This window comes from Aspergillus glaucus (assembly GCF_001890805.1).
Source record: "Aspergillus glaucus CBS 516.65 unplaced genomic scaffold ASPGLscaffold_2, whole genome shotgun sequence".
In the NCBI taxonomy this organism is placed as follows: domain Eukaryota; kingdom Fungi; phylum Ascomycota; class Eurotiomycetes; order Eurotiales; family Aspergillaceae; genus Aspergillus; species Aspergillus glaucus.
Window position 1 is genome coordinate 705,310 of NW_019170454.1, and position 16,121 is coordinate 721,430.

At 51.0% G+C, this 16,121-nt stretch overlaps 3 protein-coding genes across 3 annotated transcripts; all 3 read right to left on the reverse strand.

Annotated features, from left to right (window-relative positions):
• Positions 1-64: 64 nt before the first annotated feature.
• On the reverse strand, positions 65-9,763 carry ASPGLDRAFT_141033 (FMP27 family protein). The gene is made up of 4 exons (XM_022541718.1): positions 4,727-9,763; positions 726-4,661; positions 574-671; positions 65-510 (listed from the first exon to the last, which is right to left on the reverse strand). Exons 1-4 carry the CDS (start codon positions 9,314-9,316, stop codon positions 456-458), a joined length of 8,679 nt encoding a protein of 2,892 aa, XP_022405166.1. The 5' UTR covers positions 9,317-9,763; the 3' UTR covers positions 65-455.
• A 294-nt stretch (positions 9,764-10,057) lies between these two features.
• On the reverse strand, positions 10,058-14,091 carry nrps6 (putative nonribosomal peptide synthase). The gene is made up of 2 exons (XM_022549545.1): positions 10,363-14,091; positions 10,058-10,301 (listed from the first exon to the last, which is right to left on the reverse strand). The coding sequence occupies exons 1-2, from the start codon at positions 13,980-13,982 to the stop codon at positions 10,286-10,288; spliced, it is 3,636 nt and encodes a 1,211-aa protein (XP_022405167.1). The 5' UTR covers positions 13,983-14,091; the 3' UTR covers positions 10,058-10,285.
• Positions 14,092-14,570: 479 nt separating this feature from the next.
• ASPGLDRAFT_31639 (putative oxidoreductase, 2OG-Fe(II) oxygenase family) lies at positions 14,571-15,692 on the reverse strand (the record flags this gene model as incomplete). Its single annotated transcript, XM_022544077.1, has 3 exons — positions 14,571-15,248; positions 15,299-15,365; positions 15,418-15,692. The coding sequence occupies 3 exons, from the start codon at positions 15,690-15,692 to the stop codon at positions 14,571-14,573; spliced, it is 1,020 nt and encodes a 339-aa protein (XP_022405168.1).
• Positions 15,693-16,121: the final 429 nt, after the last annotated feature.

Consider the following 16,121-nt stretch of genomic DNA (forward strand, 5'->3'; position numbering starts at 1 on the left):
TTCATTGAGTAGATTGAAGCTATAGGTGTTTAGAGCCGAGTAATCCCAAATGATGACATTGTTTCATGCAAGTGAACAATTATAGTCATATTGTGCCCTAGCTAGATGTACTACTTTACAATATATATTCCAGCATGCAAGTTTTGCAAATGCAGTTAAATAGCAATAGAAATGGAAAGAAAAGAATTAAAAAGAGAAAGAGAAAAAAAGCAATGAGTACAAGAAAGAAAGCTCTTTTTTGCAGAAACAGAGATAAATGAACAAAAGCAATGCAATAACGACTCGACGCCTGTATATGGTCCCACTGCATAAGGGTATCTCATCGCAAAAGATGACTAGTTACAATAGATAATGTTGAACAAGAGATGAGAAGGGAAATGTGGCAGAAATTAAATGTAAAACATCGTCCATAACACCGGTCAAATGCGCAGGGAATCAAAAAGCGGCCTTCGAGCTTACTTTCGAGAAGGCATCAGCTTCCGACCCAAACTCTTGAATGTCATTTTGTGACTGTAAGGAAACATGTTAGCCGGGGAAGGTTCACTATTGAGATATGAGAACAGGGAATCTCACCTCTCATCTTGCCCATCCCAGTTACGAGCCCGAGCACTCGTCTCGATGCCACCCGAAGTCACGGGTCGGCTGGGAGGGTTGATGAACCGTCGAGATTGCTGTGAATGTTAGCATCGTTTTCTTTTTCAAGGAAGCAAATTAGGGGCACTAACCTCCCAGCGAGAATCCACATCCGCTTCATTGATAGAGCGGGAATCCGACGCCGCTCTGTCCTGAGTGTAACCGCTCTTCATGCTAGAGCCAATCGAATTTGATCTCCCAAGTGGCGAAGCACCAGACTGGAATGACCTTCTCGACGGCGAGTCCGAATATTCGCTATTGGAATCTAAGCTCGCCAGACTTTGAGTCTTGTCTGAGGCTGGCGGGTTTGCGATGCTGTCAGAGTTCTGTAATACTTGACTGGTATTCGCCTGCTCGCGTTCTCGTAGTCGCTTTTGTTGTTGCTTCGAAGGTCGGTTGTACGAAAACTTGTTCCCGAGAATGGCGGGCGCATGCGAGATCAAAGCCTTGATCACATCCTTCTTGAGACGCAAGGCGAGGTCGAGGTTGGACCAGGTCTTGTTGTGGTACTCGAGTACCGGTAACCGGAAAACAAAGTCGTGCAGGTCCTCGAGGTTGTGGTCGCCTTTACCCTTGTAACTCAAGCAGAGCACGACATCATGCACCTTGATATGGGCAAGCGTCATGTAATTCGACGCCCGAGACATCATCTGGGAGAGATCATCTGCTCCCTCCTTGGACTTGCCGTTCTTGTCACGCGAAAGGGTGAACTTCTTGCTCTTTTCTTCAATATCACCCGAGCTGGTCTGGGGCTTCTCGCCGTTCTTTGACAGAACGCGCATGCTGTCGGCAGACCTCTTCTTGGTTAATCCGCCACTAGTCGATGGACGGGTGACTTGCCGAGTCATATCCGCCCCTAATTTGTTGTTGTCCCGAGTGAGCGGAGTTATCCCAAGACCCTTGCGCTGGTTCGAGCGGACACTTGGTGCTTTCTTGTCGTCAGATAAGGATAACGTAGCCTGAAGTCGAAGTTCAATATCCCCAGGGCCTCTAGTCCCTTGTTGATAGTCTGACGGGAAGTCCCCTTTGGTGTATGATGTCGGCGGGGGTTGCGGGCTTTCGTCATCGTCATCCGAATCGTCGATTGGCTGCATGTTCTTTATCATCATAGGCGAGAAACCGCCGTTGTCGAACGCACTCGAACCGACGTTGGGGAAAATGTACTCGAAAACCTTCTGCCCAAGTTCGTGTTCCAACTGGACCTTGAGTGGGAACAATGACACCTCGAAGTCGTCTAGGACTGGAATACCGGCGACAGCTTCCAGCATATGCCATTTTACCCTGAGCATGGAATCTTCTGCTCCGTCAAGTTTGCGCGCTTGGTCGAGATACGGCACAATGATCTGAGGATATATGGCATCCGAGAGCAGGTTCAAACCATACAATCGTTCGATCGCGACCTCGTTGTGGTTGGAACCATCCGAATTGTCAGTGCGGTCATACTCGGCATTCCGGAGTTGAATCTCGATCAACGGCTCCGACTGGTCTTTCATCAAATGCCAAACAACCTCAGAGGCAGATATGTTCCAACGCAGAATGCCATTCACCTCAGACATTGTCGGTTCGGCTCTCCTCTGGGATGAAGTAATAGCCTTCATCAGGAAGAACAGCTCATCCTCGCATTTGGCGAGATCATCTTCAAGTGTCAATCGATCATCCCAGCCTCTCTTGTCCAGGTGCTTGGCGTGGATCTCGAAATGTTCCTTGATCTCTTCGAGCTGCTGGATACGAGACTGAAGTTTGAACACCATCTCCGGAGCACCTCTGAGGTCGCTGAAGTCGGACGTGAGCATGATCTTTTCCAGGCGCTCATTTCTGACCTTCTCCAGGGGCTCGCTGTAGAGTAGCAGGTCAAGGACGATGATGTACATGGAATAATATTCGGCTGAGTCACAAATGGCGCGGATATGGGGAAAGTCGACGAAGATCTGGTCCATTCTGGCTTCGTTTGCGGTTCGGTCGTTATGCGTGCTGGAATCTCCCTTGGCCACCTCGTCGTTGTACTTCAAGCGAAGGTTGTTGTACTTGTCATATCTCAAGCTGGCCGAGGTCTTTTGCACAATCCGGGAGAAACCAAACGGATTCAACTCGAAGTCGAACATCGCCTCAAGCGTCAACCAAGGAGGCCATGCAGAACCAGGTGGATTGCCGTATTTGTTGCCAGCGTAGAACTGCAAGTGAGCCATCAGTTTCTTCTGCGTGGCCACAAAGAACTGTGCTCCATCCATCTCCAGGGAGAAACGACGCTGCACCAGACCAGATACATCATCTGACACGCGCTCTTTATCCATGATAGACACAACCTTCAGCTGCATGCCCTTGGCGGCGACAAGCAGGACAGACTTCTGATTCTTTTCGCTTTGGAGTTGGATCTGCGGCGCGATTAATCGCAAGTGGTAACTGTTTTGAGGCGTGAACTCAGGGGCAATATTCGCAGTCGAGTCATCTCTCGAGCCCTTTCGTTTAGCAGCGTCGGGAGGATCAGCCTGGTCGTCGGCGTACACATAGCGCTTCGCATCGCTGAGCAGTTGCTCAATACGCTCCTCGACACTCTCATCATCACCATCTTCGGCTTCAGGCTCGTCTTCTGACTTAGAGGGAGGCTTGGACGGATGTCCCGGCTTGTGCTTGCTCTGTTCGGCGACAATATCAAGGATGAATTTGACCGCCCTTCGCGACATGTAGTATACGAACCCTCGTCTCTGGCTGACTTGGTGGCCGTACCGCAGAATAATGTTCCTGAGCGCGTTATTCCACTTCAATTGCACGTTGTGGATAACGAAACGATTGTTGAAGTCGCTGGCGAACTCATCGTGAGGAGAGGCATACAGTCCACCCAAATAAGACTCTTGGCTTTCGGTTGTTGACTCAGTATCGGTACCGCTTCGAGATGAATCCCCACTGGCGAGGTTTTCAGGTTTCTTTTGCGCTTCCTCCTTGGCGAGATGTTTTTCAAGACGATTAAGCCCTCCGGAAAGGAAGTTCCGTCTTCTTGACAGTGACTCTGCCTGGCGAAGATAAAGCTCATGCTGACTCTTCAGGTCAGGGTTATTGTCGACATCTCTTGCCATTCGAAGCTCGTGCTCGCCAATCGTACGATCGTAGTTCCGTATCTGCGACTCAACGGTAGCAAGGCGGTCTCGGATCAACTCCATCTGCACCCGACGAGGATCGTTGGTCTCAGACATGACGCATTCATGGGTCTGCTCATTTCCAAATTGACTATAGCCATCTTCGCCTGGCGCAATCTCTCCATGGTCCGTCTGGCGGAAGTACGTAAAGCGCGGAGTGAAGGCCAAAGGTAGGATCTGTGTACGAGGGTTCGACTCTTGCGGCAATATCCAGTCGAGCTCGACAAAGTCATCCATGTCAATCCAGTCGAGATTGTGATCAGGAATCGTGAAACGAGACAGGTCGACGGCGGCGACCGGCTGCTGGAAAGAGGATATAATATCGTCTCTGTTTTGCTCGATATCTTCGGCGTTCGTACCCTCAATTCTAGCCGAAACAGCTCGAAAATCTGCGGCTAAAAGGTCCAGTTGGGCTTGGTTGATCCGCATTGCAGTTGCCTTTGTCTCATTCGAAGGTCCCGTCGTGGCTTGTGTGTGAGTCTGTTCTCGTCTTTGGTGGATATCCAGCTTGAAGCTGTCCAGTCGAACTTTCAGACCCGTCGAAACCACCGCATCTTCGCCATAGTCCTCACGGTCCTTGTGCTTGTAAATGTGAGCAACAAACAATGGGGCAAAAAGCAGCTGGTATTTGACGGTGGCCAGATGACGATTGAACTTCTTCGCCGCCTTGGTGATGCCCGGCCAGAGAGGACCTTGCCGAACAGGCAATGACATTACTCCAGAGAAGAGGGACCACCAGCTGAAGAAGTGGGTGAAGAACCGTGGAGTCAAATGGACAGTGTTGTAACTTGCTGATGGTTGAACACCGTCCACGGACCAATCTCGACTCTCCGGGGCCACAACTGAGATATTGAGATGGATATAATCACTCCGGAAACCATTGTAGGCATCGTAGTTCTAAATGAAAAGAAAACTGTTAGTCACTCATACAGACCATAACCAGAGAAGATGCAGTAACATACCGGCTCTACCGACGGATCGACAAATTTGGGATTTTGGAGAACAACATCATAATGCGGCCTGAATTCACTCGACCGTTTGTCGCCGTCAACGATGCGTTCGAAGACCAAGCCAGCACCCCATCTGACGTCGCCGGATAACTTCATCACGACCTTCTTGAAGTGAGCCGCATTTTTCAGGTCACTTGACGCCGAGATGCTTTCCAGATCCTGTGCCGACGCTTCGAAAGCGTATCGCGCTTCATGGCTATAGTCCGGAATAGCCAAAACGTATTCCCCACTGGTAACACTCATGAACTCTGTCGGGTTATCGCTGGTATGGATGTTCCATTTCACGTCCCTGCGCCAACACATTACGAAGCCGGCACCAAAGCCTGTCACAACATACGGATCTCGTGAGCCCTTTAGTCGCAAATGGACGTCTCCATCTTCCTTCCAGACAACTCGGAGTCGGGAATGGAAACTGAGTCTGATCTTATCCCAGAAACCAACCCTGTCGGACGGATCAATTTCGGGCTTGGTGAAGCCTTCGATAATCTTCATCATATCCTGGACTACAGGCTGGTAGGACATACCCCAGGAGATGCTTGTTGGGAGATTGGTGTTGATCTCAATTGTCGGATTTGAGTATGTCTTGACAGGGGAGACAGATCGCCAGACATCAATTTCAACTGGAGGGGTCATGGACCCGTCGGGAAGTGGACTCGAAGGCACAAGTTCCAACCTGACTTGTCTAGCCGACTTGTAGTCCCGGAACTCCTCCGCGATGACAAAATCGGTACGAAGCGACCAACTTGGCATCCTTGGAGGTTGGCCGGGACGCAGGGCCGGAATGTGAATCAAGTCCAACGGATAATCCCTCAAAGTAACGCGAGCTTCGCCCATGTCCAGCTGGATACTCATTGGAATAAGCAAGGCATATTGCATCGACATGGGCATGCCCTTTCCAATCGCGTGAAGGAATTTCGGATAATCATCGAATGGGAATGAAGGCTTGTCGATGACCAGATTCACGTCACTTATCAGGGCTGACATGAGGCCGGGTCGGTTCGGAATGGCAAGAATAGGCTCTGTGTCCTTCGCGTCTTCGGGGGGCTCGTCGGCTCCAGAAAAGAGACTTCGAATCTCTCTGACCGAGATATCCTGGAAACGAAGCGCAGCGTCGATCTTCTTCTTCCAGTTTGCGGAATTGTGCTCCTGGAGTCGATACCACGCCTTCTCTGCCGATACCTTGGACTCAGAGGAAAGACAGGTTGAACCCTCCGTATCGTAACGGAATTTCCTGCCTTTCCCATTAGAATCATCGTGGCCATCGGCACTCTTGCTTCTTCGTTTCCCTTCATTGGTGGTCCGCTCACTGCGAAGAGTCCGATGGCTCGACTTCGCCCGCAGCCGCGACGAGCCGCGTTGCTGGTTTGATTCTTTGATTTTCTGGACCTTCAAATCGAATGCCTCTTCCCGAGCCAGGCGCTGGCGTTGCTCAAGCAGACCGGTACGGTAAATGCAACCGAGCTTCCATTCGAACGCATCATCCTCCAATTCAAAGAGCAAAGCTTTGCTGCGTAGCGATACTCTCGGGACTTTCTTTGGCTCCTCCGGTTCCCTGTCGGTTTCAAGCTCTGCAGGGTGACCTGTGAAGCGGGGCCGGAGCTGTTTGATCGCTTTGGAGGTGTTGATTATGTTGTCGAAAATGCGATGCATCACCATGTGATGAGGAACGCCCACCCGGATGAAGTCGGCCCACATATCTATAGACCTCTCTTCAACTAGGTTGGCTCCTTGCTTCAACTTGATCTTCCGTAGATCAATTCTGACATTGTTCATACTCCCAATCCGCGCCCAAATACCGTTCAGTTTGGGAGCCTCCGCATGCAATCGCACTAATTGGGCCCTCAGAAAAGGAGCAGAAAGACGATGGGAACCAGCCGTTACCCCATAGATCTGGAACATCATTTTGGGATCTGACGGCAAGGTGGCTTTAACCTGCACAACGGTAGCCCTTACGTCGATTGAAGTAAGCTCATTCCTCGGACCTGGTGTGCGTGGTGGGGGCATAGGAGGGGCCGCATTTTTGATATCCGATGGAGGTTCCTTGTCAGATTTGTCGGAAGGACCTTGCGTGAAAGCATCCTGGAGGACGGACATCGCAATGCCAAGGCAATAGAGTCGATAGAGGGAGTATTGAAGATAGACGCCCTTGATCATGGAATTGATATGGAAAATAGGACCCAAGCGGTCGCTCAACGTGCTCAGAGCAACCTCGAATCTCGGAAGGGAGAAGAAAGCCTCAGGCTCAAGGTAGTCGTCGGACTCGATGACGAAGCCCTCAAAGCCCCGAACATGAATCGCCAACCGCCTTCCATCGGCGGCGCCCTTTTGTATCTGTCTTGGAGGGGAGGTTGGAGGGAATCGGAACGGCGACTCATCACCAATCGTCGAATGACTGGGAGTTCGCCGCCTGGCGAGGCTAATGACGTTTTGTTCTGTCTTTTGAGCCCTGTAGTCCGCAGTCCAAGATTGAAGTTGCAATGAGACACCGCGGGAAACGTCTGACACATCTTTGTCGACTCCAGCGATTTCCAAGCTAAACCCTGTGGCTTCAAATTGGAATCGAAGCAGCCAGGGGGGCATGCGTCTTAAGATGCTGGGTTTGTGCTCTTCAGCCGGTGATGGCATCCTCTTCTTCGGGCGTAACACTGCGCTAAACTGCTCAATCACCTGACGTATACCGCGGTTCACTTCTGCGTTGACCATGTGTGCGGAACAAGTATTCAAGGACCCAGAAGCAATAACGTAGACTTCCGGAGACGCACTAAGGTGGACTTTGAATTCCATGTTCTCGGTTGTGAGCAAATTGTGTTTCACGCCGGACGGAGTCTGGTAGTATAGTTGATGCGAGGCGACACGGTATACTGACGCGAGAGCGTAATGAATACCTCCTTCGGATGAGTGGGATGATTCAATATCAAGCGAGATAGATGAGATGGAGGAAATCAGTAAATTGTAGTCGTCGTCGGAAGTAGCCCCCGAATCTGTCCCAGCTGGGAGGACGAATCGAACGACTGGTTCGTGGACAGACAGCTTAATACTGGCTTTTGGAAGTAGTCGCGATATGAGGTGGTGGTTATCCCTCTTCTTTCCGCGAGAAGGGGATGCCCGCCCCTGCACGAGTCCTAAAAGCCGAGAAACATGCCGTGGCTCGAGATCTAAGGAAGGGGATGTGATGACAAGATTCGCAAAAAGAATATTTGTGTTCCGCTCGTCGGGATTGTAGTTTTCGGTGGAGCTGACGGTCTTCGAGGGCAGCGTCGTTTTGATCGTGGTTGTGGCCATGGGTATGTACAGAATGTTGTCCGTTTCTCCAGAGCTGTCGTCCAAGCTGACCGAAAGTGAAATCGCGGCGAGAAGGGCCTGATGGGCGACATCGGTGCGTTGGAAATACATGCGATGGGCGGGACTCTTTTGGTCCATTCTATGCAGGTCAACGCCAATCTCATGAGAAACAATGTTGAGATACATGGGATTCTGGTCTGTTGAAAGGGCTTCGATTGACCGTGACAATCTGAAAAAGCTTAGAGCAACCTGGATCTCCTGGATCCCACGCAATAGGGAACTGGCAAGCTCCTTCGAGTCCGCAACTGTTTGCACGATGGCATCATCCCGGCTTCCAGGTTTGTCTAGTTCCTCCACAAAATCGGCAAAGGACATCTCATTTTCGATGTCACTGTCGTTCGTGGACCCTTTAGCGGATCGCTTAAACTGCTTGATTCGCCGCATAAAGGAGGTCAAATCATCGAATGGGATATGTAAACGCCCGATTTTGGCTGCGACGGAGGCGTCCCGGAGCCCGTCAAGATCCTTATGGAGATGTCCATGGATGTTGAAGCCCACATGGTCCAACAGCTCCGCTGGTTCTCCCCCGTCCACCGACAGTAAAACGTTATTGATGTTCATAATCCATTCGGCCGGGCGTTGTTCAAGGGAGTTATCCTTCTTCCGACGGAACACCTTTCCTCTGTCCACCATCTTGCGCCGGGTATCGACAGCCAAGGAGACGGATCCCACCTGGATCTGGCCCACATCCTGAATGCGAAGTGTGGAGTTGACAGCTACGACATCAACCAGGGCCAGCCAATGGATCTGCCGGTGCAGTCGCTTGACTTTCTCCTTGAGCTGTGTCAATGTCTTCCAGGTCTTGCTCCGCGACGCGTCTGAAGTGGCACCATTTGATTCTTGTTCAATCCGATCCTCCGGCGAGCTGGGAGTCTCGGATCCATCGGAATGGTGTTCTGCACCCTTATTCCTCCCCTTCCCCTTGGACAGATCTAACGTCACCTTCAGGCCTGACAAACGGACGCTTATCCATGTCGGTTGGGCGAACGATGGGGGGTGTAACGACAGCCCAAGGCCACGAATCTCGATCTGGACGCCATCTCTCGGGGCGTATGCGATGCGACGAAGGGAAAAGTAACCAATGCGCTGAATGGAGATACCCGTTGCGATCCGGACGATGGCGAAGACGAAAAAGGAGGAGAGGTAGAGCAGGAGGAATCCGACGAGAATCGTAGTCGGATTGAAGAGGGCAATCATCATGCCTCACGCGATCAGTAAAGGGGGGTGGAAGCTATACTGATCTATCGAATCCGGGAAGGACGAACGAAGCGCGCGAAAGAGGACAGATCATCGAGGTCGTCACGGTCGGTATGGTCTTCACAGGAGTCAATTCAGTATTTCGTGATAAATTCTGACAGTAAAAAAGGATTTTACACGTCGCCTGGAAAAAGTCGCCCCCCTCTTCACAAAAGAGGGCCTTTTCCAGGGACAACCGGGAGTGGGCGGAGATGGACGGAGATGGTGGGCGGGTTATAATTAGGGATTAGTTAGGACCGGACGTGCGCACCGGCCTGGGGAGTGACGACGCTGATGACGGGGACAAGAAAGGAGCGTGGCAGGAGGACGACGGACATGGCTGTTTGAGAATATGAAGGTCAGCAATCATCCATATAGCATAGAGGGAGGTAGAGTAGGATCGGGATCCAGGCAAAGCCACTGATAGACAGCCGATCCGACGGGACGAACCATAGATCTGGCATGTCAAGTGAGAGACGTCAATTGAATAGATTATTCTAGAATATAAAAGGAGACAAAGAAGGAAGAGAGAAAAGAAGAAGACCAGGGAGAACAAGAAGAGAGAGAGAGGAAGATCGGAGGTTGAGGGAGAGATGAGGCTCTTTACCCAAAATGGAAGTCCAGGGAGACTCTTGGCGCTATGGACCAATAGAAGGCGGTAGAATAGATGTACAGAGTATAATTATGCAAGTGATGGAGAAAATCGATCAGTTCGATAGTACGTATATAGTTACCAGTAGACTGAGTACATATCATGCAAAGGATTCTATACATCCTTCAATATAAATCTGCACTCCATACATATGTCTCCTATCACCATCCTTATGTACTGCTATGTACAAGTACTTGTACTGCATATCTCTTGCATCACCTCCCGGAGCCGGTCCAACATTTTCTCCGACTCCTCTTTCCGGAGCATCACGTTGGATGATTTCAACGCCAGCACAATCTTCGTTGGTCTGGGATACACAATTAGATACAATGTCTTGAACGGCGGGATCTTAAAGTACATATGGGGCAGTTTTCGACAGTGCAGCCGGCCAATTTGTCGCTCCGGTTCGGGGATGAAGTTCTGGAATTTGACCACCGAACCAGGGAGATCGACAGTAGGATCTCCCGGCCTTTGGCTGAACATGTCCCTCCAGCCAATAGTCTCAAAATCGATGCATTCCGCGTGCTGAGACTGGATGGTCCGAAGCAGATCGTACATGGAGCTTGATAACATGCTCCGCGGGACCCGCACCGGGATCACATTGAAACATGGACCGACTATGTCATCGATTCCGGGCAATGACAGGTTGCGGGTGTTGACAAACTGACCAAAGACGAGATCATCTGTGGTCCCAGTGTACTCCTGCAGGACAATTGCCCAGGCAGCTTTGATCACGGTGGCCACGGTTATCCCAGCCGGGGGTGTGAGGAGAGGTATATCCACTTCAAAGGCCGTTCGTTGCTCGTCTGGTACTGGCACCTCTCGGACCGGGGCTGGTGTAATCTTCGACCCTTTGAGAAGGTCTTGCCAGAAGTGGTATGCGGCGGGTTTCCTCTGCCGAGAACACTCACGGGCGTAATCGGAGTAATCCGATACAACGTGGATGTCCTGGCCGTCGTAAGCAGCCCAGAGGTCAGAAAGTAACCTTGGAAGACAGACCGCGTCGTACTGGGCATGGAGGATCCGGAAATGCAAGATAGAATGCTCTGGTGCGTCTTGGACCAACTTAAACTCCAGTCTAGGCTTATCCGCGCGATACGGCTGCTGCAGATCAGCCTCGCGGTATGCCAGAGCACAGCTCAACGCGTCCTGATCCGTCGAAGTTTGGACAGAAAAGACGACGTCCACATGGCGCAGAACAACCTGGAGCATTGTGTCGCGGAATGGGACAAATACAGAACGCAAAATGGTATGGTTCGTAACAAGGGCTTGGCACGCGCGATGGAGCCGATCTGCGTCAACAGAGCCTGTTAATTCAAACAGATGATAGTCAAGTTCGGGCCAGGCCGCCATGTATTCCTGCTCATCATGTGTCGGGAGAACGTCCTCAATATCTGCAGCATCCAAGGACGCCGGGAGATTGGCGAGAAGGTCGGTTTGTATGTCTTCGAATGGGTCCATAGCCACATCGTCGAATACCGGGGCTGCGCTGTCACAGCAGCTCTGATGGCACAACGCAAGCGTGGACAGATATGGCTGCCGGAGCACATCAGCCACGGTAATGTACAAGCCGCTCTTACGGACTTGCGTCACTAAATGGCGGGCAAGGATTGAGTTGCCTCCAAGGTCCAAGAAGTTGGCCTGCATCCCAATGGTGTTAGGCGGGAGACCAAGCACCTCAGCGCAGACTCGTTGGAGGAATATCTCCTGTTCCGTGATAGGATCTTGGTGGGCAGCCTCGTTAGAAGTGTACGCGAGGAGATCTTTACGGCATAGCTTCGATGCTTTCTCGCGCAGCAATCGTCGATGCAGCTTGCCAGTAGGCGTCCGTGGAAGAGCGGTAGTTGTAACGATGGCTGATGGGACCATAAAGCTGGGAAGAACTTTGCTGAGGTTCAACAAGGTGGTTTGTGCCTTTTGGCGGAATTCTTTGCTAGGAGGGACGAAAAGGTTTTCGACTCGGTTGTGGTATTGCAGTGATGGTCCAGGTTTTTCAACAGGCACAAAGGCAACCAGCATGGGATCGCGCTGCGAGTCGTCAGATGGTACAACCACCTCTACCACCACTGGCTCTTTGACATCGTCGAATTGTGCATGCAATTGGTATTCAATCTCAGAAAGCTCAACACGTTGGCCTCGGATCTTAATCCGTGTTCCCTTACGGCCAAGCAGGTGTAGTGCGCCGTCTTTTGGATTGTATCTGACAAGATCACCAGTCCTCAGGAACCGACCACGACCATCCGGACGGACCTGTTTCAGCCAAGCGGTGTCCTCCAAAAATATCATACGATTTTGCTCCTCGTTATCTATGTACCCCTTGCTCACACAGGGCCCTTCGAAGAGCATCTCCCCTTCAGCGCCAATGGGCATGAGAATGTTTGGATCGTGACGACTGACAACCCAAGGCGTGGCGCAAAATGGTCGGTTGAATCTGCAACTATCGCAGCTGGAGTCATTGCGACTGGCAAACATACCACCTTTGGAATTCTCGGACAATCCGTATAGTGAAAGGAGGGAGACGCCACTTCGTTGCCATTTTGTTAGCTCGGCTGTATCCATAGGTTCACCCACGGTGATCAAGGTCTGCAGTCCAGGGATATCTGCGGGTTCCAGAAGATGAAGAACAGATGGCGTCAGCTTGGCCCAGTTCGCATTGAGCTCACGGATTGCGCCGGCCAGATCGTTCTGCAACTGGTCCTCAGACGGTAGGCAGACACAGGCGCCCTGGGTAAGAGGAGCGATCTGGTCTGTAAGGCTGATAATAAATGCATGAGAGGCGAATTGGAACACGCGCGATTGAGATGTCAAACCGGATTGTTCGCAATAAGCATCGAGGCCGCTGCAAAACGCCGTGTGATCCATCACAAACCCCTTTGGCTCGCCTGTGGAGCCGGACGTGAATCCAGCATATAGACTGTTGTGAGGTCGGACTATCTCGGTTTGTGAATAGGCTGTGGTGGAAGTCTCATCCTGCTCTTGAATGCCGGGCACCATCAAAACCGGGACATCGAGCCCTCCCGCAACTGCAGCATGGTTTGGGGATACCAACAGCACCCGCGGTTGAGCCTTGCGGCGCATCAGGGCCAGACGCTGCACTGGCTGCGAGGCATCCATCAACGTCAACGCTCCCCCGGCCTTCATCACAGCCAAGATCGCGACGGTCGTCCACATAGACTTCTCCATGAGCAGGCCGACAAATCGATCCGGCCCGACTCCGGCTTCAACCAACTGATTGGCTAACCTGGATGCTTGTGCATCCAACTCGGCGTACGTGAGCGTGCCATCCCAAGCACAGACTGCGGGGGCGGATGGTTGTTCTTCACAGCGTTGCTCAATGAGACGGTGGCAGAGTGTCTCATTGCGTTGAGCCGCTGTTGCTGTGTTCCAGTGGAGAATCTTTTCGAGTCCTTCGGGACTTGTCGCTTGGAGCTCAGCGAGAGCAACCTTGGGGTTCTGTATGATGCGGGTAAAGGCGTGGCGCAGTTGAAACAACATCATTTGCACTGTCTCTCGTACAAGGAGCATGCTATCGAATATGGCTTGGATCTGGACTCCCTCTTTTCGAATTCGACAGACTATTGCGAGGGGGTATGAAATCCCGCTCTCGTCAAGGCTTTCATCGCCATCATCTCGAATAACCAAAACATTCTGGAACCCATCCAGTGTCTTGTCGGACTCGCTGATAACGTCTTCCGCCTGGTTCAATGCCGCTATAACTGGTCCCTCACGTTGCAGTCTCAAAGGACATGACCGCACAGCTGATTGCGGCGGCGCCAGACCAAACAGAACATCGTCTGAATCTGTATAACTGGCCAACACCGTTCCCCAGGCCGCCGTTAAACTCGGAACAACGTTGATCACACTACCATCCTTGTGATCTGCGATTATCAGGTCGATCCTCTCTGTCGTCGAAACTTTGTAGCCATCATGCGGCATTCTTGGAAACGTTGACGGCTCGAAATCTTTCAAATCGAACATTGTTCGCTATGCTTCGTCTTCCCTTTCCGTTTCGATAAACGTCAGTCTTTTCTGGCGTACAGAGAGTATTTGTACTTGTACATGCGGATACCACGTTTGCTTCCAGTTTCAAGGCATGATCCTTGTATGTTCTGACGCCGACGTATTACAGAGCTGTCCGATACGTCAATGCCGACGCGCCAGAATTGGAGTTTGACAAGGTTCTGCCCGGTTGCTCCTCAGAGTATCACCACTACTGTAGGTCCTCGTAATAGTAGTATGTCTCTGTGTAATCCACGGTGCATCCTGTCTGCAAGAATACGTAAAATTACGCGGTGACATCCCAGCATACTAGTACCCTGTGTACTTGCAGATGTTCTCCCAGATACGCCATAGATGATTGCTATTCCACTGAGTACGGAGTACATTATACGTTGTACTATCCTTCAAGTAAGACGTGCTAAGAAAGAGGGCGAGTCTAGTAGACTCTGGCATAGCAACGACAGAATATTCATATTGGGCAGTCGCATACTCTAAGCACTAAAGGATAACTATATCTAGCAGACTCAACTATACGGGCTAGTCCCCCAATTCACACAAACAAAACCATCAGATATTAGCATCCCTCCGCCCAGTAAGAATCCGATCATTCGCCGTCTCACCCCTCAAAATCCCAAACTTAGCCTTAATCCAATTCTCACTCGTCAAAACACCCTCTTCCCCAGCCACCGGCAAACCCGACGATCCAAGCAAGGGGACCATCGGCGCCTGGTTCTCCGGGCGCATCAAGAAAGCAAAACTATACCGCTCATTCATACCCTTTCCAGGCAGCGAAGCCACCCGGTGCAAGACACTGCGGAACAGTCCACCGGTCCAGAGACTCATCGCGTCTCCGAGATTAACCACAGCGTGGTTCTGCTTGGGCATGATGTATAGCCAGTCGTCGCATCCATCTGGCTTGATTTGTAGGCCCGGGGAATCGGCGAAGAGCATGGTCAGAGAACCCAGATCGGTGTGCGGTGTCTGGGGGACGCGGAACTCCGAGTCTCCTTCGCTGGAGGGGGCGTATTTGAGTAGACGGAGGATATCCGGGGCTGGGGCGTCGGGTCTGTGGAATGTGTCGAAGGAGTGCAAGTCGGGGAGATCGAGGGAGTCGGATAGGGAGCCGAAGATGTACTGCGCGATTTCGAGGCAAGTGATGGTGAAGTGGCGGAGGAGAGGCATGTTGGTGTCTAGGACTGGGGGGTGGGGGAATGGGTTGGATGCTAGGATTCCGTTTCGGGGGATCTGTAGCGTCGTTAGCTGACGGAACGAATATAGAACAAGATTGGACGAACAGCATAGCTCTCAAATCCATCACGCTCGCCCTTGATACCCCCGATGTTACGCCTGATGGGCTTGTATCTGGAATCACATTAGCAGCAATAACAGGTAATGTACTGAGAGAGGAACGGACCCGTTGAGCTTCAACTCTCCGATCTTGTCAACATCATATCGCAACTTCTCCTCCAAGTCGAGATTGAACAAAGACCGGCTCAAGCTATAGATATCCTCAGTCAAATTGGCAAGGTCAAATTCATTCTGGTCCTCGCTGAAATCTAGATAGAAGATGCCGTCCTCTGTGGCAGCAGCATAGAGCTTCTCTTTTTCTTCGGGGGAGCCTCTGCAGAGATCGTGAAGACGGATTGTCTTGAGAGGGGCAAAGAGCGAAGGTGCAACATCGAGCTTCATTGTGAACGTTCCACTGAAAAGATAGATTTAGAGATAATAGATTTAGTCCGAATGAGAAGATATATAGCCCTATATAGTAGTTTGTCGTGTGATACCGCTGATACCCTAAGGATAGATTGTTGCATCCCAATATTGCAGATGAAACTACAATCATCAATGCTTTTTTCGGTCTTACCTCCATTTCCCTAGCATATTGGAATGGGGAAGGAATATGAATATTGCTACGCCCTTATCTCGGGTATATGCATGGCGAATTGTAGCCCTGACCGGTGCTGAAATTACAAGGGGTATACAGAGTACGTAGTTGTACATGCAACCTATAGTTCTAAAACAAAAAGTCTACGTAATGCAACTACGAAAATATATATAATCGCCAAAACATTTCTTTTCCCCATAAAACAACCAAACATCAATATTTTTACTAGATAA